Below are 19,291 nucleotides of genomic sequence, written 5' to 3' on the forward strand. Positions count from 1 at the left end.
TATTTGGTCTCAGTCTTTAGAGTAACATTTGTCAAGAACAAATATTGAGGGAACTGTTGCAGACAACTGCAGTGTAGAATTTGGAATACGTAGGTGTAGAAATCTTGCGGTCATCTCGAGTGAAGATTTAACCAAGAAATCGAATGTTGGTGTCAACGGCGCCTGCGCTTGATTTGCGGTTGCACAGTTGGATGAGGCGGTTGTAGTTCTGCCCCTTCTTTGCCTCTTGTAGAGCCAACAAGAATTTGATGACTTCACCACGACTGGGGTTGCACATTTGATACTCGGAACTGTAAAAGAATGAATCAATGTAGATAAGATCACGTATGCAGTCGTACACGTAGGCTGTACCAAAACAACACCCACAGTCTCTCCTGTGGAATGACTAGAGTGCAGTTTAATACAAGTAGTATATTGTCCCAGATAGCTTGTATTGAAGACTGTGGTCCCAAGGAATCTAACCACAACTACCAAATAAATAAGGTTATCTTGATGGGGTTATGAAAATGGGCAGCTTTGCTGCTCGCCTCTTTGTGCTACCACTTACAGGCACCTGTCGTTGGTTTGCGAATTCCTCACATGAAATAATAGTTTATTTCGGAGTGCGAGTACTAAATTCTGTTTACTCCTTAGACATGTTTGGATTCTTGTAATTGTATGTGGGAATACACACCTAGTCGTTGTTCGAAAGCGGCGGAAGGCTCTTTTGTCGACTGGAGCATTTTCGCTAGTTTCCTCAGGCAGTACTGGAGTTAGTACAGCGCCCCCAGGAAGAGCAAAGTCCGATGGATAGCCCAGCAGTGTTGACACAGGAACCACCAGGTGATCGACTGGAAGAACATATCCCAAAAACTATGAGACCAGGGACCCCTGCTATCCGTCTCTGTCTGCCTCTCTTTTCTGTCTGTGTATCTGTGTCCCTCTCTGTCTATGTGTCTGTCTGTATCTCTGCATCTCTCTGTCTCTGTGCTCACCTATCTGTTTATCTGTGTCTGTCTGTTTATCTGTGAGTGTCTTTTCTGTCTGTGAGTGTCTTTTCTGTCTGTGTCCCTCTTTGTATGTGTCTTTCTGTGTATGTCTCTGTCAGTCTCGCTCTCTTTGCCTCTCTGTCTCGCTCTCTTTGCCTGTCTGTCTCATCCTGCCTATCTCTCGTCCTTCTTGTATGTATATAATGTATGAAACACAAGTGAATGTCGACGGTACGTACATCCATACGAAGGCTGGAAATCGTCCGCCCCTTGCACTCCAGGGACTGAGCAAAGAAACAGTCCAATCGCAACGATGGCGACGAAGAGGTGGGCAGGTGGCAGAACTTGCATGGCTGCAATGCCCAAACGCAAATGTATTACTTTGTTTTATTATTATTATTATATTTTTTGTAAGGCAATATTCAATAAATGGAAAAGAAATAAGGGGACAATAGGAACATGATCAGTATTAACATTAATCTCTGTCTGCTTTCAATATTGGTTCTGGAATCACGATTTCCCCAACGAGTATTGCCCCCCACCCCCCTCCAAGCTCCTTTGATGCAAGATGCCCTTCAACTGGTATGCCTATCGATAGCGGAAAATACAAATAAAACTGAGAATGTCAGTTTGTTCAAGGATTTGATAGACTCAATCAAAAGTCGCCATCCAGCTCTCAAGTTAAATGAAATGGTCCAACAGGAGTTAGATAAGATAAAGTGAGTCACTGTGTGACGATGGAAATCTGGTCAAGTCTCACCGACAGATAGAGTGGGTATGACCTGCAGAAAAGGCTGAACCGGAATGGTGGAGCGTCCGGGTCGCGTGAGCCCTTATATGGAACCCAGGTGTCCAGCACACAGGGTGAGAAATGATCCCCTAAGGAGGGACTGGGCGCGACGGTCGTAGAAATGGTGTGCAAGAAATTACACAAAATAATATGTTTGCATTTGATTTATCTAAAACAATGAAAATACAAACAAGCTAATTGAAAATACATAAATGAAAATAGGTAAACAAGTATTAGAATAAATTAATAAATGCATACATAATACAGGTAGATAAAGACAAACATGAATAAAAAGGTAATAGATGCCGTAGCCTAATTGGCGCCTGAACAATTTCCCACGACCGACGACCGCCATCGCTCCTTGGGGACTCATCTCCCTGCGTGCTCGTCATTTGTTTTGTATATAAGGGGGCGCACGCCCCTGACGTTCCACCACTCCTGCATAGCCTTGTCTACAGGTCACACCCTCTCCCTCTGTCCCCTTTCTCTCTCTCCCGGTAAGACCTGACAGGAGATCCTAGTGGTATCGTTTTGTTTGGGTCAACTATCGGCAGAGACGCACTTCGTCTGTCCCAACTCGTGTTGGGCGATTTCATTTAGCCTGAGGGGTGGATGGCGACCTTTGATTGGCAGAGTTCATCATACCTTTTGAACCACGTGATGTTCCCTGTTTTATCTTTTTTTCCGCTGACGACAAGCGGCCCAGCATTGGGAGCCTAGAAGTTAATGTTGATATTGGTATTGTTTCTTTTCTCATTTCTTTCACATTTATTTAATATAACCTTAAAAAGTAATACATTTCCGTTTGGGCATTGCAGCCATGCAAGGTCTGCCGCCTGCCCATCTCTTCGTCGCCATCGTTGCGATTGTACTGTTTCTTCGCTCAGTCCCTGGAGTGCAAGGGGCGGACGATTTCCAACCTTCGTATGGACGTAAGTACTTGTGTTTCATACATGATATACAGTACATACAAGAAAGATGAGACGCAGGCAGAGAGACAGAGCGAGAGACACTCACAGATAAAGAGATACAGACACAGATGGACAGACAGACAAACAGATACAGAGGCAGACACAGACAGAGAGGAGGGGTCCCTAGTCTGATAGTTATTGGAATATGTTCTTCCAGTCGATCACCTGGTGGTTCCTGTGTCAACACTTCTGGGCCATCCATCGGACTTTGATCTTCCTGGGGGCGCTGTGCTAACTCCAATACTGCCCGAGGAAGCTCCAGTCGACAAAAGGGCCTTCCGCCGCTTTCGAACAACAACTAGGTGTGTATTCCCACATACAATTACAAGATTCCTTACATGTCTAAGGAGTAAACAGAATTCAGTACTCGTACTCTGAAATAAACTATTATTTCATGCAAGGAATTCTCAAGCCAACGACAGGTGCCTGCAAGTGGTGGCTCAAAGAGGCGAACAGCAAAGCTGCCCATTTTCAAAAACCCCATCAAGATAACCTTACTTATCTGGTGGTTGTGGTTTAGATTCCTTGGTACCTTAGTCTTCAATATAAGCTATCCGAGATAATAGACTAGTTGTATTAAACTACTGCACTCTAGTCATCTGTATGTCATTTCACAGGAGAGATTTCAGTTTGTGCACTGAGAGACTGTGGGTGTTGTTTTGGCACAGCCTACGTGTACGACTGCATACGTGATCTTATCTACATTGATTAATTCTTTTACAGTTCCGAGTATCAAATGTGCAACCCCAGTCGTGGTGAAGTCATCAAATTCTTGTTGGCTCTACAAGAGGCAAAGAAGGGACAGAACTACAACCGCCTCATCCAACTTTGCAATCGCAAATCAAGTGCAGGCGCCATCGACACCAACATTCGATTCCTTGGCTAAATCTTCACTTGAGATGACGGCAAGATTTCTACATCTACACATTCCAAGCTAAACTGCAGTTGTCTGCAACAGTTACCTCAATGTTTGTTCTTGGCAAACTTTAAAGGCTGAGGCCAAATAAAGTATCTTTAATTTTTTCCGATTCTTGTGATTACGTGCGAGCACAGTTTATGTGCATACTGAATTGTCGATTCAAACCTTCAGTTGTTTACTCCCCATGTAGGAATAAAACCAAATTTTGAATTCAATGTTTGTGTTGCACATTTTGAAAATTCATAATTGCGCAGATTCACATGTGCAAGACAGCACATTCCAGTAGTTATCACAAAATGAAAGTTCACAACTACAAAAATGACCTGCAGAATCCAATGACATTTGTCAATTTTCCAACGTAGCACTGAATTAGTGACTTCGCATACTGCAGTGTAGTGTGCAAGGAAATAATAACGAGTGCTTTACATAAAATTTTATTCTACAACACTGCTAGATTTCTTAAGACTTTGGTAACAGCAATAAATTAAGTATTTACAAGTAATAGACCAGCTTTACGATGATTTTCTGGGTCAGCATATAATACGACGAGTCTGAAAGGAAATATTTTATCAAACTAAAGAAAACACCCTTGCAAAGATAAGTTATTTCTAGAAAAAAAAAATCAGCGAGGATCTATTTATCAATATACCGAGCTTTTGAAACATGTTTTCTCGAAAACCTATCGAGAGGTTCAGAAACATGAACTTACCAGATGACGATGTCGCTCATTTGTGGAATCATAGGCGATTTGAGCTCGGTTGGGCATTTACGTATGAAAAATTTCAAGTCTAGATATACTTTGAATTTTACAGTGGGTGATTGATAACCTCGAGATTCTACAAACTGAAAACAGGGACGAACATTGAGAGCTATGGAAATTTGAAGTAATGGACAATGGGAGTAAACCCAGACATACGTGATCTCGGTGGTTGCAATTTTAGTGGCTGTAGATAATCCACAAATTAAAATTTCAGTAGTAAATCAACTTACCGACACTGCGGTCTCTTGCTGCCATCAGTATCCGACTTACCCTCGCTTTCAACCGCCCACAGTCACTATATTGTGCCTAAAGCGCCTAAAATCACTTAGGTTGGTATTTGATTCCTTACCTGTTGCTGTAGATTTAGAGTTTGAAAAAAGTGCCGGGGTTGCAGGGGTTAGGGTTCTAGGGGTCTGAATTAGGGTTGTAAGGGTCTGGATTAGGGTTGTAAGTGACTGGATTAGGGTTGTAAGTGACTGGATTAGGGTTGGGGTTGCAAGGTGTATATAGAGGTACGAGGAAGGAGAGAGAATGGATGAGCGATCCCGCGTGCACGACCAAGACACAAACTCGGCCACACTTACTATACTGGCAGGAAGTGATGGGTGCCGTGATGGACCGGGCGAACTGGATGCAGTTTCTGTTGTACGCCCTGTACAATGCATCCTCCCGATTGAGTGTGTCGATCGGGAAGCACAAAGGATTTCTACGGTCCACGCCGCAGCAGTCAAGGGGTCCGCCCCCCTGTTGAAGAGGCAAGTAGGGGGTGGTCACGCTTTAGCACGCGAGAGGCCTGTTCACAGACCAATAGGTCCTTCATAGGGTGGGCAGTATTTCACCCAAGGTCCACAAGATCGAGAGATACTGTAAACAGACTTACCATCCTTCTCGGCCTCGGGGATGTGGACGAGGTCGTGGTCGAGGAACTGGTCCCACTGCATGACTAAGAGGCTGATCAGAGACTCCCTCTCGTTGCTCGAAGTCGTGTGCAGGGCGAGGCTCACGTCGCGGGGATTGGGCAGAGGGGCGCCGGAGATGTCAGTCAAGCGAGGGTCTCCGACCACTGGAGGATAGAATTGAGAGGAAGTCAGAATGTGTGCGAGTGCGGATGTGTGACTACGAGAGAGACAGCGAGAGAAAGTGCGAGAGCGAGAGAAAGTGCGAAAAGGGAGAGAAAGTGCGAGAGCGAGAGAAAGTGTGAAAAGGGAGAGAAAGTACGAGAGCGAAAGTGCAACAGCGAGAGAAAGTGCGAGAGCGACAAAGATCCAAAATGTCCGATAAAGATCCAAAACGTCCGACAAAGATCCAAAATGTCCGACAATGATCCAAAATGTCCGACAAAGATCCAAAATGCCCGACAAAGATCCAAAATGTCCGACAAAGATCCAAAATGTCCGACAAAGATCCAAAATGTCCGACAAAGACCCAAAAGCAGCGACAAAGATCCAAAAGGAGCGACAAAGATCCAAAAGCAGCGAAAAAAGATCCAAAAGCAGCGACAAAGATCCAAAAGCAGCGACAAAGATCCAAAACGAGCGACAAAGATCCAAAAGCAGCGACAAAGATCCAAAACGAGCGACAAAGATCCAAAAGCAGCGACAAAGATCCAAAAGCAGCGACAAAGATCCAAAAGCAGCGACAAAGATCCAAACCGTCCGAGAAAGATCCAAACTGTCCGACAAAGATCCAAACCGTCCGACAAAGATCCAAAACGTCCGACAAAGATCCAAAACGTCCGACAATGATCCAAAACGTCCGACAATGATCCAAAACGTCCGACAAAGATCCATAATGTGCGAGAAAGAACGAGATATGATAGGAATAACCGAGACATGGTTAAACGGTAAAGAGTTTGAAGCTGAATTTAATACTGTGGGATTTAAACACTTTCATCAGGATAGAAACCACAAGAAAGGTAGGGGTGTTCTGTTGTACGTTAAAAACAATGTCCAGGCTTGTGTTTTAGAGAAAGTGAAACAGGATGCATATGATAGTTTGTAGGTAGAATTAACCCAAACAAATGGACAAAAAATGAATGTAGGTGTAATATATACGCCAAAGACATTACTATTGGTAGACGACATACTGTTATTTCAAGAACTGTCTAGTTTCTGCAACCGGGATTTATTGATAATGGGTGATTTCAATTTTACTGGCATTGATTGGATGACCCTTGAACATGGCCATATAGGTAGTCGCTTGATTGATTTTCTGTGACAATTACTTAGTGCAGCATGTAAAAGAGCCCACAAGACATGGAACAATACTCGATCTATTGATCACTAGCCGCGAAAGCATGATAACTGGTGTAGAAGTCTGTGAAACTGTTGCAACTAGCGATCTCAACTTAGTTAGATTCAAACTACTAAAAAAATTTAGAATAGATACTTGTGTTTCTAAAATACCCGATTTCAGTAGAGCTCAGTTCATAGGAATACGTCAGGAGCTTCAACTTACAGATTGGGAGGCAAGATTAAGCGAAAGACCTGTAGATCAGATGTGGGAAATATTTCAAAATACGCTCACTAAGATGATCTATACTTACATTCCTTTTAAAGACAGACGTCCCCCAAATCAGGCTCGCCCAAAGTGGCTTGACAAAGAAACTGAAAAAATATTGCTAAAAAGAGACAGGCTTACAAGAAATATAAATGCTTGGGTGCATCAAATGACTCAAAGTTATGTATCAATACAGAGAGATTAAAAAAAAAAAAAAAAAAAAAACGAAAACGACAATACGAAATGAATATCGTTGATAAATCCAAAGAGAATCCCAAATAATTCTATAGTTACATTAGAGATAAAAAGGTTGTTAAGAATCACATTGGTCCACTATTATCTGCTGACGGTCAACTTGAATATTCAAATGAAGGAATGTGTGATATTTTAAACGAAAAACCTCAAAGTGAACTCCAAACTGACCTGTGAAAAGTCTAGGGTAAACTTACTCACTACGGTAAATATAACCAAAAAAAAAAAAAATAAAAAAAAAGGTGTATAGAGAAACTCAAAGTTAATAAAACATCAGGGCCTGACTGTTGGCATCCAAGAATCTTAAAGGAAATGAAAAATGAGATTGTTGTTCCATTAGAAATTATTTCCAAGAAATCCATCATATCCGGAGATGTCCCAAGAGAATGGAAGCTAGCTAACGTTACTCCCATATTCAAAAAAGGTGACAAAATGAAACCAAATAACTACAGGTCTAAAAGTTTGACTTCAATAGTAGGAAAAATGATGGAAACTATCATCAGAGATGCTATCGAGCATCATTTAGAAAGGAACTGTTTGATAAATGATAGCCACGATGGTTTCAGACGGAAACGTTCTTGCGTGACTAACTTACTCGAATTCTACAACACAGTTATCTCGAGTTATGACAAAAGAAACAATATAGATTTAATATATCTAGACTTTGCAAAAGCTTTTGGCACTGTCCCCAACGAAAGACTATTTACTAAATTAGTTTCACACTGAACGAGTGGTAGCCTATGAAGTTGGACCAGTGATTGGTTAAACGATCGAAAACAGAGTTGTTTTACATGGAAAACTTCTGGATGGAAAAATGTTACTAGTTGAGTTCCTCAGGGTTCCGTTCTTGGGCCGCTTCTATTCATAGTATATATAAATCATATAGACCATGGACAAAAATCTATTGTTTCCAAATTTGCTGATGATACAAAACTGTGCAGAATGGCAAATGATTATTTAAACCAATTAGATATTGAAGAAGATTTAGATAAATTACAGCAATGGTCTGAAAAGTGACTAATGAAATTTAACACAAATAAATGCAAGGTAATGCACATAGGTAAAAATAACAGTAAGTACGATTACAGGTTATTTGGAAATTCGTTAGCAAAAATGGATAGTGAAAAAGATCTCGGCGTAATTATCAGTAACGATCTCAAATCATCAAATAAGTGTATTTCAGCCTCTGAGAAAGCAAATAAAGATCCTAGGACTGATTGCGCGATTTTTTTTTACTTCGAAAGTCCATCTCTAATCAACAAGCTATATAAATCGTTAGTTCGTCCATATTTGGAATATGCTCTTTTCGTATGGTCACCGAATCTCATTAAAGACATTGACAGATTGGAAAAAGTACAACGGCGAGCCACAAAATTTATTCCAAATGTAACAAATAAATAATACGAAAATCGGCTATAACATATGAATCTTTCACCAAAAAAGCGTAGACTCTGAGGTGACTTGATACTGGTCTTTAAGATTCTAAAGGGAATTGACATCAAAAGTGACAAACTTTTCACATTGAATGAGAATCAGACAAGAAACAATAGTCTCAAATTGTCCGGAAATAGATTCAATCTGGAAGTGGGTAGAAACAACTTCGCCCACCGTGTAGTTAATGAATGGAATAAACTTCCTGCAGAGGCAGTGCAATGTAGTTCAGTTCGAAGTTTTAAGAATCATTTAGATAAACACCTAAGCAAGATGCTAGATGACTATAATTTATCTTATATTATTTATTTGTTTTGTAATAATTTGTCTGTTTGTTTATTATTATTTGCTTAATTCTCATTATTAGTTATGTCAATTTATAATTATTTACTAGTTACCCGTTTGTTTATTATTTAACTATACCTATGCATTTGTGTATTTTGTTTATTATTTACATTATAGTTTTTTTTTATCTATACATTTATTTATTTATCATTATGATTTTTTTTTCGCATTCGACCTAGATATGGACCAAAAGGTCTCCTGTCAGCATGCTCCGCCTTTGTAATCCTGCGAGAGAGCGAGAGCGAGAAAAAGCCAGAAAGAATGAGAGCGAGAGAGAGCCAGAAAGAGCGAGAAAGAACCAGAAAGAGCGAGAGAAAGAGCCAGAAAGAGCGAGAGCGGGAAAGAACGAGAAAGAGCCAGAAAGAACGAGAAAGAGCCAGAAAGAGCGAGAGCGGGAAAGAAAAAGAGTGAGAGCGAGAAGGAGAAAGTGAGAGCGAAAACGAGCGACAAAGATCCAAAACGTCCGACAAAGATCCAAAACGATCGACAAAGATCCAGAACGAGCGACAAAGATCCAGAACGAGCGACAAAGATCCAAAACGAGCGACAAAGATCCAAAACGTCCGACAAAGATCCAAAACGTCCGACAAAGATCCAAAACGTCCGACAAAAATCCAAAATGTTCGACAAGGATCCAAAACGTGCGACAAAGAAAGAGCTAGAAAGTACGAGAGCGAGAAGGGGCGAGAAAGTGCGAGAGCGAGAAAATGCGAGAGCGAGAAAGTGCGAGAGAAAATGCAAGAGCAAGAGCTAGAAAGAGCGAGAAAGTGCGAGAGCGAGAAAGTACGAGAACGAGAAAGTGCGAAATCGAGAAAGAGCGAGAAAGTGCGGGAGCGAGAAAGTGCGAGAACGAGAAAGTACGAAAGCGAGAAAGTGCGAGAGCGAGAAAGTGCGAGAGCGAGAAAGTGCGAGAGCGAGAAAGTGCGAGAGCGAGAAAATGCGAGAGCGAGGAAGTGCGAGAGCGAGAAAGTGCGAGAGCCAGAAAGAGCGAGAGCTAGAAAGAGCGAGAAAGAGCTAGAAAGAGCTTGAAAGAGCCAGAAAGTGCGAGACCGAGAGCTAGAAAGAATGAGAAAGAGCTTGAAAGAGCGAGAGCGAGAAAGAGCCAGAAAGTGCGAGAGCGTGGGCGAGAAAGTGCGAAAGCGAGAAAGTGCGAGAGCAACAAAGTGCGAAAGCGAGAGCGAGAAAGTGCGAAAGCGAGAAGGAGAAAGAAAGTGCGAGAGCTAGAGCAAGAAAGAGCGAGAGCTAGAGCAAGAAAGAGCGATAGCGAGAAAGTGCGAGAGCAAGAGAGTGCTAGAGCGAGAGCGAGAAAGTGCGAGAGCAAGAGAGTGCTAGAGCGAGAGCGAGAAAGTGCGAGAGCAAGAAAGTGCTAGAGCGAGAGCGAGAAAATGCGGAAGCGAGAGCGAGAAAGAGCGACAAAGACCCAGAAAGAGCGAAAAAGAGCCAGAAAGTGCGACAAAGATCCAGAAAGTGCGACAAAGATCCAGGTGTGACAAAGATCCAGAATGTGCGACAAAGAGTGACTATAACAGGTTGTGATGGGGAAAAAATGATCCCCCTCCAGGTGATATGGATTTTTTTTTTTTTTTTAAGGAGCCAGTCAGATTTTCCATGGATGGAAAATGTGATTAGTTTTGTGGCAGCTCTTGACTTGATTTCCTTGTGGCCCACAAAAGATCCTCTCTCCTTCACCTGCTTCTCATTAATTTTTTTTTTTACCATTATGATCTGCAGTTCTTCCTGCATTTCTGTAGAGACATGTTGCAATAGAATTGTGCATTAACCTGCAGTATAGAAGTAAAAGTTGCTCCTCACTTTTGTGCTTGGTTTATTTTTTTGTAAATTGTTGTTCTTTTTCTTGAAATTTGAGATAGATATTTTTCTGGGAACATTTGCAATTTGCACAAAATTAGATTTTCATCTCGAAAGGTCCTGCCTTGAAAAGTAAGTAGTATTGATGCTTTGTCTTTCTTGTACAGAGACTTGCAGATGACCTGACAGATGAGACTATAGTGATAAAAGTTCTACACTGAATGGAAAAAAATATGAATGTGTGCAGTTACAGAAAAGGTAATAAGAATTGTGTTCATACTTATGACCTATCAGTTGCAGAAAAAGTTAGGTATCATGTATCAAATAGGTAAACAAGTAGTAGAATAAATTAGTAAATGCAAACATAAACAGACAAACATGAATAAAAAGGTAATTAGATGCCGTAGCCTACTTGGCGCATGAACAACTTCCCACGACCGACGACCGCCATCGCTCCTTGGGGGCTCATCTCTCTGCGTGCTCGACATTTGTGTTGTATATAAGGGGGCGCACGGCCCTGACACTCCACCAATCCTGCACAGCCTCTGCCCCCTTTCTCTCTCTCCCGGTAAGACCTGGCAGGAGATCCTAGTGGTACCGTTTTGTTTGGGTCAACTATTGGCAGTAACGCACCTCGTGTGTCATTTAGCCTGAGGGGTGGATGGCGACCTTTGATTGGCAGAGTTCATCATACCTTTGAACCAAGTGATGTTCTTTGTTTTATCTTTTTTTCCGCTGACGACAGGCGGCCCAGCATTGGGGGCCTAGAAGTTAATGTTGATATTGGTAATGTTCCTTTTCTCATTTCTTTCACATTTATAGAATATAGCCTTAAAGAAATAATACATTTCCGTTTGGGCATCGCAGCCATGCAAGGTCAGCCACCTGCCCACCTCTTCGTCGCCATCGTTGCGATTGGAATGTTTCTTCGCTCAGTCCCTGGAGTGCAAGGGGTGGACGATTTCCAACCTTCGTATGGATGTAAGTACCGTCGACATTCACTTGTGTTTCATACATGATATACATACAAGAAGGATGAGAGATAGACAGGCAGAGAAACAGACAGATACAGAGGGACACAGACAGGAAAGACTCAAACATACAGATAAACAGATGGACACAGATGCATAGACAGAGGGACGCAGAGAGCATAGGTCCCTAGTCTCATAGCTATTGGGATATGTTCTTCCAGTCGATCACCTAGTGGTTCCCGTGTCAACACTGCTGGGTCATCCATCGGACTTTGCCCTTCCTGGAGGCGCTGTGCTAACTCCAGTACTGCCCGAGGAAGCCAGCGAAACTGCTCCAGTCGACAAAAGAGCCTTCCGCCGCTTTCGAACAACGACTAGGTGTGTATTCCCACATACAATTACAAGATTCTAAACATGTCTAAGGAGTAAACAGAATTTAGTACTCGCACTCTGAAATAAACCATTATTTCATGCGAGGAAATCTCAAACCAACGACAGGTGCCTGTAAGTGGTAGCACAAACATGCGGACAGCAAAGCCTTCCATTTTCAGAACCCCATGAAGACAACCTTATTTATCTGGTAGTTGTGGTTAGATTTATTGGTACTACGGTCTTCAATATAAACTATCGGAGACAATAGACTAGCTGCATTAAACTAATGCACTAGTCATTTGTGCGCCATTCCACAGAAGGGATTTCTGTTTGTGCAGAGAGAGACTGGGCGTTTTGGTACAGATCTTGGGGACAGTCTATGTGTACGATTGCATACATGATCTTATCTACATGGGTTCGTTCTTTTACAGTTCCGAGTATCAAATGTGCAACCCCAGTCGTGGTGAAGTCATCAAATTCTTGTTGGCTCTACAAGAGGCAAAGAAGGGACAGAATTACAACCGACTCATTCAACTGTGCAACCGCAAATCAAGCGCAGGCGCCATTGACACCAACATTCGATTCCTTGGCTAAATCTTCACTTGAGATGACGGCAAGATTTCTACACCTACACATTTCAAGTTAAACTACAGTTGTCTGCAACAGTTACCTCAATATTTGTTCTTGGCAAACGTTACTCTAAAGGCTGAGGCCAAATAAAGTATCTTGAAAAAATTCAGATTCTTGTTTTTACGTGCGAGCACAGTTTGTGTGCATACATGTCTATTCAAACCTTAAGTTGCTTACTAAGTTACTACCCTTGTAGGAATACAAAAAAATTGAATTAAATGTTTGTTGCAAATTTTGAATATTCACATGTGCAAGACATCAGCACTTTCCAGTAGTTATCATAAACTGGAAGTACACTACTGCGAAAATGACCTGCAGAATCAAATAACATTTAACAGTTTTCTTCATACCAGTGCGTCAGTTTTACAACTTAGCACTTAATTAGTGGCTTCGAAAACTGCAGTGTAGTGTGCAAGAGAAATATTGAAAAAGTTCTTTACATATTACATTTTATTCTCCAACACTGCTAGATTTCTTAAGAGACTTTGGTAACATCAGTAAGTTAGATATTTATAAGTAATAGATCAACAGTACTGGACGGGTAGGAGGCGAGAGCTGGTTAGGTGTAGGTGTTGGCAGTTGCTGCTCCATCCAAAAGAGTTTCGATCTGGACGTTTTAATTAATTTTAACAACTTTACGACGTTTTTCTGGGTCAGCATCTAATACGAGTCTGAAAAGATTATCAAACTGAAGAAAACGCCATAACTTAATTCTAGAAAAATTCAGCAAGGATCTATTTATCAATATACCGAACTTTTGAAACATATTTCCCGAGAAAAGAGCGAAAGGTTCAGAAACATGAAAACTTTACCACATGCACGCCGTCGCTCATTCGTGGAATCACAGGCGATTTGGGCTCGGTTGGGTAGTTACGTATGAAAAATGTCAACTCTAGATATACTTTAAATTTTACAGTGGGTGATTGATAACCTCGAGATTCTACAAAACTGAAAGACAGGTACGAACATTGAGGTGGACTATGGAGCCAATGAAGTTTGAAGAAGTTTGAAGTAACGGACATTGGGAGTAAACCCAGGCACACGTGATCTCGGTGGTTGCAATTTTAGTGGCTGTAGATAGTCCACAAATTAAAATCAGTAAATATCAGTAGTTAAATGGATAGGCACTACTCAACTTACCGACACTGCTGTCTCTTGTTCCCATCAGTATCCGACTTACCCTCGTTTTCAACCGCCCACATCCACTATATAGTGCCTAAAATCACTTAGGTTGGTATTTGGTTCCTTACCTGTTGCTGTAGATTTAGAGTTTGAAAAAGTGCCGGGATTGTAGAGGTTGGGGTTGTAGGGGTCTGGTTTAGGGTTGTAGGGGTCTGGTTTAGGGTTGTAGGGGTCTGGTTTAGGGTTGTAGGGGTCTGGTTTAGGGTTGTAGGGGTCTGGTTTAGGGTTGTAGGGGTCTGGTTTAGGGTTGTAGGGGTCTGGTTTAGGGTTGTAGGGGTCTGGTTTAGGGTTGTAGGGGTCTGGTTTAGGGTTGTAGGGGTCTGGTTTAGGGTTGTAGGGGTCTGGTTTAGGGTTGTAGGGGTCTGGTTTAGGGTTGTAGGGGTCTGGTTTAGGGTTGTAGGGGTCTGGTTTAGGGTTGTAGGGGTCTGGTTTAGGGTTGTAGGGGTCTGGTTTAGGGTTGTAAGGGTCTGGATTTGGGTTGGGGTTGCAAGGGTCGGATCTGGTGTACATAGAGCCTCGTTCGAAGGTGATGTAGGGCGTGGTCGGACATTCCGTGCCGATAGTCTCTTTCCAGGGGTTCAAGTCAAGTAAAAGCAATCACGGAAAGCCGGTACGCAAAAGTGTAAGTCTGTTTAGTCATAATCGTCCACAATGTCTTACGTACCTGTCTCCGGATTGTCTTACCGGCGTCTTATTTGTCAACGTGTAAGCAGTTAAGTACAAGTTATTTTGGTAGGCGATACTGCTACCCAACTGGAGTGCTCCTAGCAAGTGGCTGTACTGTGCTCGACTGACTGGTCCGTTCTGCTAACGCCGGGCTGTCGTCCGCGCGCTATCTACGTCCGAAAGCGTCGTTCATTTGTTTCGCGTTTTTAGTAACTAGTTTAAATGACGCTACTGCAATTTCCTATATTTTTTTTTATTCCTTCTTCTCCCAGTTTATATGATCCTATTATTCTTTTTTTGCCAACAGCACTATATGGGGCAGAAACATGGAACATAAGAGAGGAAGAGAGGAGTAGTTTGAATGTTTTTGAGATGAGGTGTCTGAGAAGTATGATGGGGGTTACTAGGCTAGAGTGAGAAATGAGGAGGTGAGGAGGAGAACAGGGGTGGAAAGGGAGTTGGGAGATAGGGTTGATGAAAGAGTATTAGGATGGTTTGGACACATGGAAAGAATGAGTGAAGAAAGACTAGTAAAATAGGTATGGAAGGCAGATGTGGAGGGAGTGAACATAAGGGGAAGTCCTAGGATGAGATGGATGGATGGGGTGAAGGAGGAAGAGGGGAATGTCTGTTGAGGAAGGACAGGAGAGGACAGAACACAAGGGTGAATGGAGAATGGTTGTATATGGATGATGTTGTGATGCATGAGGTGGAATGGGTGGGGGGATGGGGTGCGAGGTAATATGTGTGAGCAAAATTTGATGCAGCCTGAAGGGATTTCTCACTGTCTTCTCCTTTTATGCATGGGGGGACAGAGAGGGGGGTCGCCGATTTAATGAAGTGCCCTTGCTGTGGATGTGCTGGGCCTTGTGACACTGCCTCTGACCCAGGGCAGTGGATAAGGTGCAGGGATGACCCGTCATCCAGGAGGTGCTAAGATGGGAGGGAGGGTGGAGGGGAGTGGAGTGTATTTAGGGATGGAATGGGTGCAAATGATTTTATGCCTTTTTCTTTTTGGCTACCTCCCTTGTAAGAGGGAAAGCCTTGGTATATGTATGTATGTATTACCATTAATTTTTTATAATTCCTTGTTGAGAAATATTTCCTTGAAAAAAGGTCTCATATAAATGTACATGCTATGCAAGCATTTTTATTCCATTTTACAAAATTATGAGAGACCTCCTTTTTCTTTTTGGCTACCTCCCTTGTAAGAGGGAAAGCCTTGGTATATGTATGTATGTATTACCATTAATTTTTTATAATTCCTTGTTGAGAAATATTTCCTTGAAAAAAGGTCTCATATAAATGTACATGCTATGCAAGCATTTTTATTCCATTTTACAAAATTATGAGAGACCTCCAGTGGGGTATAAATAATTGAATAAATGTAAGTCGCATGTAAATCAAACAGTATAATGAAAATATACTATAGCCACACATAGACCATTTTGATTAATTGTTAGTTTATTTCTTAGTATAACTATAGATATTTAGAAAACATCAGGGAAAGAAAATAATTTTACTCCTCTGTTTCACTCTCCTCTTCTTCACTTTCTCCCAATTCTCACCACTGTCTTTGTTTCCCACTGTTATATGTAGTCACAATTTTAATCTGTAGGTCCCATGCCTCAGATCATTCAATTTATTCAATTTCTAGACTCTAGTTCCACTGTAAGACCAGCTGGGAATTAAACTTAATACTTTTCTTCTGAACTTTCTTCGGTACTAGGTCAGTTCTGCAATGATGTCATGATTTCTTTAGTCCAATGATCTTTAATTTTATATTTAAGAACCTACCCTAAAGGTGTGATCTAACAATCATGAACAAATTGAATTTTCTCCCCCACCCTTTCTCCAATCAGATCCGCCATCACAACTCTGCTTGCAATATTGCTTACTCAATCTTGAATTCACTGCACACTGACTTCATTTACATCAGCAAAAATAAAACTTACATAAATCAATCAAATGGAGTCCCTAAGGCCTCGTTTATAAACATAATGCTGAGAGTGAAGTACTAAAATTTCTCACCTTCTCACCTTTGAACAATTGTTTACAAAACTGCAGATCCAATAAAAATGTAACCCTCACCAATTTACCCTTTTTATATCTATGAGACTCTTGCACTACATATATGAACATAAGATACAATATCTTATTTTATTTGGAGAAAGTTTCGATATACAAGTTCTGGTAGTTTACAATGAACAATAGTTGACAGTCAACCAAAATATCAAGTAATGGAATATGGTAATATCTTCTGGCTTGTTACATCTCACAAAATGCTGAACAAGAAGACCAGTACCACTAAGCTAGATTTGTGTTGTTTGTGGCCTCTTCTCAAAGACCACTTTATATGGCTTAACATGATTGAAGAGAAGTTTGCTTGGATCAGTTTCTGCAACAATTGTTTGTCCTGGTGGGGACTTGATTGTAAACTTCTGCAGAACCGCTGAAGTGAACAAGAAGAGTTCCATCCTTGCCAAAGTTTCCCCAGGACACACACGACGTCCTGTTGACAGGACAGAATAAGATTATTCACTGGAATTTGCACTTACCTTTTATATTATTCTCTGTGCAGATTCATAAAGATCTTCCTGCAGTATCCTGACATCTTCCCCTGACCTAATATAGTGTCCTATTTCAGCATCTTCCACAAACTTACTAATAGCTCCCAGGCCCCAAAACCGAGCCCTGGAGAACTCCATTAGTAACACTCCCCTATTTGGATTTTACATTGTTTATGGTGACCCACTGTCACTGATCCATGCTATAATCCATTCAACACTTATCCTCCTGTGCCATTGATAAACTACAGAAACAGGCTGTGTATTTGGTAAGATTATCAATATGAAGAAACATGTAACCAATATAGTAAATCTGGTCCACAAAACAAGTTTCCATAGTTCTGAGTGCAGGAGGTTTGAGCTCAACCCAAACTCATAGCTCAAATCCTGTGCTTTCGGTGCTATGGAGAATGTTGATTTTAGACAAATAATCAAAAATTCTTTTTTTCTTTTTATCTTCAATATTTCTTATAAGGATCTGGCTCTTAACTGTTTTTGACTCATTTCAATCACGAATTTCATCCCACTGAAAATAGCATGTATGTATGAGTTGACCCCTAATTTCAGCTTGGAAAAAAAAATTATAATTACTCTAGGATTTATGATATTTTGTTTCCCATAAACAATGCTTCGGTCTTTGGGGACAATATCATACCAAAGAGGTGGATTAATGGGGGCAGTGAAAAATAGAGTTAAAGCAGGATACTTAAAATTAAAAATGATAAAAATTCTTTTTTAAGTAGAGAAAAGAATGATGCATTACTAACCTGTAGGAACATCACTACATCCCCTGATATACTGACTGCAATAAATACCCTATCCTGAGTGTTCTCATGTGTGTTTTAAAAGTTATTTGAATGGAGTGGAGTGAGGGGACCAGAAATCCACCTTTCTGTATTTTTCTCTTGTGAAGAGTTGTGACATAAGGAGGTTCTGGGAGGCCAGTTTCAACCAGAACTCTAATAACTGAAACTATGAATATGTGTGGCTGTTCAGTAGGAAACAGTAAAAGGAGATGAGTGGTTTCCTTATAAGATGAAAAATGAACATGTTAGCTTTGAATGAAACTTGAGTTGAAAAGGATAGGTGAGGTTGAGATTGAGAGTGGATTGGCACGGTGGCTGGAGTGATGATGGCAAGAGAAGTGGCTCTGTTGGTGTGTGATGAGATGTGCAAGTGTTATGTTGGATGGAAGCAAGTGTCATTTAGGATTGTATGGATAAACTTAACAATAGATTGTGAGGTGTTTGTGAATGCATATGGTCCTGTTAGTGAGAGCAGTGAGGAAAGGAAGAAGAGTTTTAGAATGATCTAAATGAGTGTGTAGGGAGTTTTGGAGTGAATGTAAACAGAGTACCCATATATGCCTAAGTGCCGCCCCAAGGCAAAGTTCTCAGTGACACCTCCCCTTCCCCCATCACTACTTCCCATCTCCACCTTTTTTTACTGCCTATTATAGCTGTTGCCTTGTGAAATAATTAAACAGATTTTAAATTTTTTATTTAATGTCCCTATTGCAGAAAGGATAAGGGAAAAATATTTCATATTCTGTTGATTCTGGTAAAATATTCAGGGCTCCTTTGACCTTTTTTTTCCTATAATTATTTTGTCAGCATTGTGAGTAGCATGTCCAGACTAGAATAGCGGCCCCCCTAAATGTGCTGCCCCAGGGCATATGCTCCCCCACCACATGTGAGGGCCCTGAATGTGAATATAGTAGTGATGGATGATTTGAATCCTTGAGTAGGTAAACCAGTGGGTGGATATGTGTCCTTTTATTCCCAAAGTGCTGAGATGGGAAGAGTGGTGTTAGTGGGTCTTTTGGATTGTGATCTGACTTAGCCATCCCTATTACAAGAGGGATTACAGTCTTTGCAACCTTTGTAACATACCAATTGAGAATGGGAGGAATCCTTCTCTCTTAGTCATACATTTTCCCTTCTCATCAATAAAGTGTTCTGGGTAGAATTTCTCTGGATATTTCCAGTAGCGAGGGTCAAAGTGACAGCTGAAAATGTTGGCCATCACAATAGAACCCTGAATCAGAGCAAGATTTTCATTATTAGCACAGAGAAGAAATAATTCTATGACATGTAATTGTGTGAAATACACAAGGTGTGCTATTTATGTGAAAGACAATTTAGTTAAGTTCTGGGGAG

At 41.2% G+C, this 19,291-nt stretch overlaps 4 protein-coding genes across 7 annotated transcripts in view; 3 read left to right on the forward strand and 1 right to left on the reverse strand.

Moving 5' to 3' along the window:
- The first annotated feature begins 1,311 nt into the window (after positions 1-1,311).
- Positions 1,312-4,198, forward strand: LOC143029673 (uncharacterized). The gene is made up of 4 exons (XM_076192488.1): positions 1,312-2,255; positions 2,577-2,690; positions 2,887-3,031; positions 3,453-4,198. Exons 2-4 carry the CDS (start codon positions 2,579-2,581, stop codon positions 3,613-3,615), a joined length of 420 nt encoding a protein of 139 aa, XP_076048603.1. The 5' UTR covers positions 1,312-2,255; positions 2,577-2,578; the 3' UTR covers positions 3,616-4,198.
- A 5,002-nt stretch (positions 4,199-9,200) lies between these two features.
- Positions 9,201-9,689, forward strand: LOC143029523 (uncharacterized; the record flags this gene model as incomplete). Its single annotated transcript, XM_076192178.1, has 2 exons — positions 9,201-9,245; positions 9,312-9,689. Coding segments are annotated over 2 exons (423 nt in total), but the record flags the coding sequence as incomplete, so codon positions are not given.
- Positions 9,690-11,115: 1,426 nt separating this feature from the next.
- Positions 11,116-12,810, forward strand: LOC143029672 (uncharacterized). The gene is made up of 3 exons (XM_076192487.1): positions 11,116-11,725; positions 11,937-12,093; positions 12,519-12,810. Exons 1-3 carry the CDS (start codon positions 11,614-11,616, stop codon positions 12,679-12,681), a joined length of 432 nt encoding a protein of 143 aa, XP_076048602.1. The 5' UTR covers positions 11,116-11,613; the 3' UTR covers positions 12,682-12,810.
- A 3,069-nt stretch (positions 12,811-15,879) lies between these two features.
- The window catches only part of LOC143029675 (cytochrome P450 2L1-like), a 52,569-nt gene continuing 49,157 nt past the window's right edge, over positions 15,880-19,291 (reverse strand). For all 4 annotated transcript variants that reach the window (XM_076192489.1, XM_076192490.1, XM_076192491.1 and 1 more), the window contains exons 10-11: positions 19,025-19,169; positions 15,880-17,077 (exon numbers count right to left, since the gene is read on the reverse strand). In XM_076192489.1, the coding sequence (XP_076048604.1) occupies positions 16,878-17,077; positions 19,025-19,169 (345 nt within the window). In that variant the 3' untranslated portion in view covers positions 15,880-16,877. The remainder of the gene's footprint in view (positions 17,078-19,024; positions 19,170-19,291) is intronic.

The sequence above is a fragment of the Oratosquilla oratoria genome, chromosome 11 (assembly GCF_046742065.1).
Source record: "Oratosquilla oratoria isolate Oo_2021 chromosome 11, ASM4674206v1, whole genome shotgun sequence".
In the NCBI taxonomy this organism is placed as follows: domain Eukaryota; kingdom Metazoa; phylum Arthropoda; class Malacostraca; order Stomatopoda; family Squillidae; genus Oratosquilla; species Oratosquilla oratoria.

What these genes read in the sequence shown, in the direction of transcription:
- LOC143029673 (XM_076192488.1), top strand. Translation starts at nt 2,579, where the DNA reads ATGCAAGGTCTGCCGCCTGCCCATCTCTTCGTCGCCATCGTTGCGATT. An exon ending in TTTCCAACCTTCGTATGGAC is followed by an intron (nt 2,691 to 2,886) that starts GTAAGTACTTGT and finishes ATGTTCTTCCAG; the next exon opens with TCGATCACCTGGTGGTTCCT. An exon ending in CGCTTTCGAACAACAACTAG is followed by an intron (nt 3,032 to 3,452) that starts GTGTGTATTCCC and finishes ATTCTTTTACAG; the next exon opens with TTCCGAGTATCAAATGTGCA.
- LOC143029672 (XM_076192487.1), top strand. Translation starts at nt 11,614, where the DNA reads ATGCAAGGTCAGCCACCTGCCCACCTCTTCGTCGCCATCGTTGCGATT. An exon ending in TTTCCAACCTTCGTATGGAT is followed by an intron (nt 11,726 to 11,936) that starts GTAAGTACCGTC and finishes ATGTTCTTCCAG; the next exon opens with TCGATCACCTAGTGGTTCCC. An exon ending in CGCTTTCGAACAACGACTAG is followed by an intron (nt 12,094 to 12,518) that starts GTGTGTATTCCC and finishes GTTCTTTTACAG; the next exon opens with TTCCGAGTATCAAATGTGCA.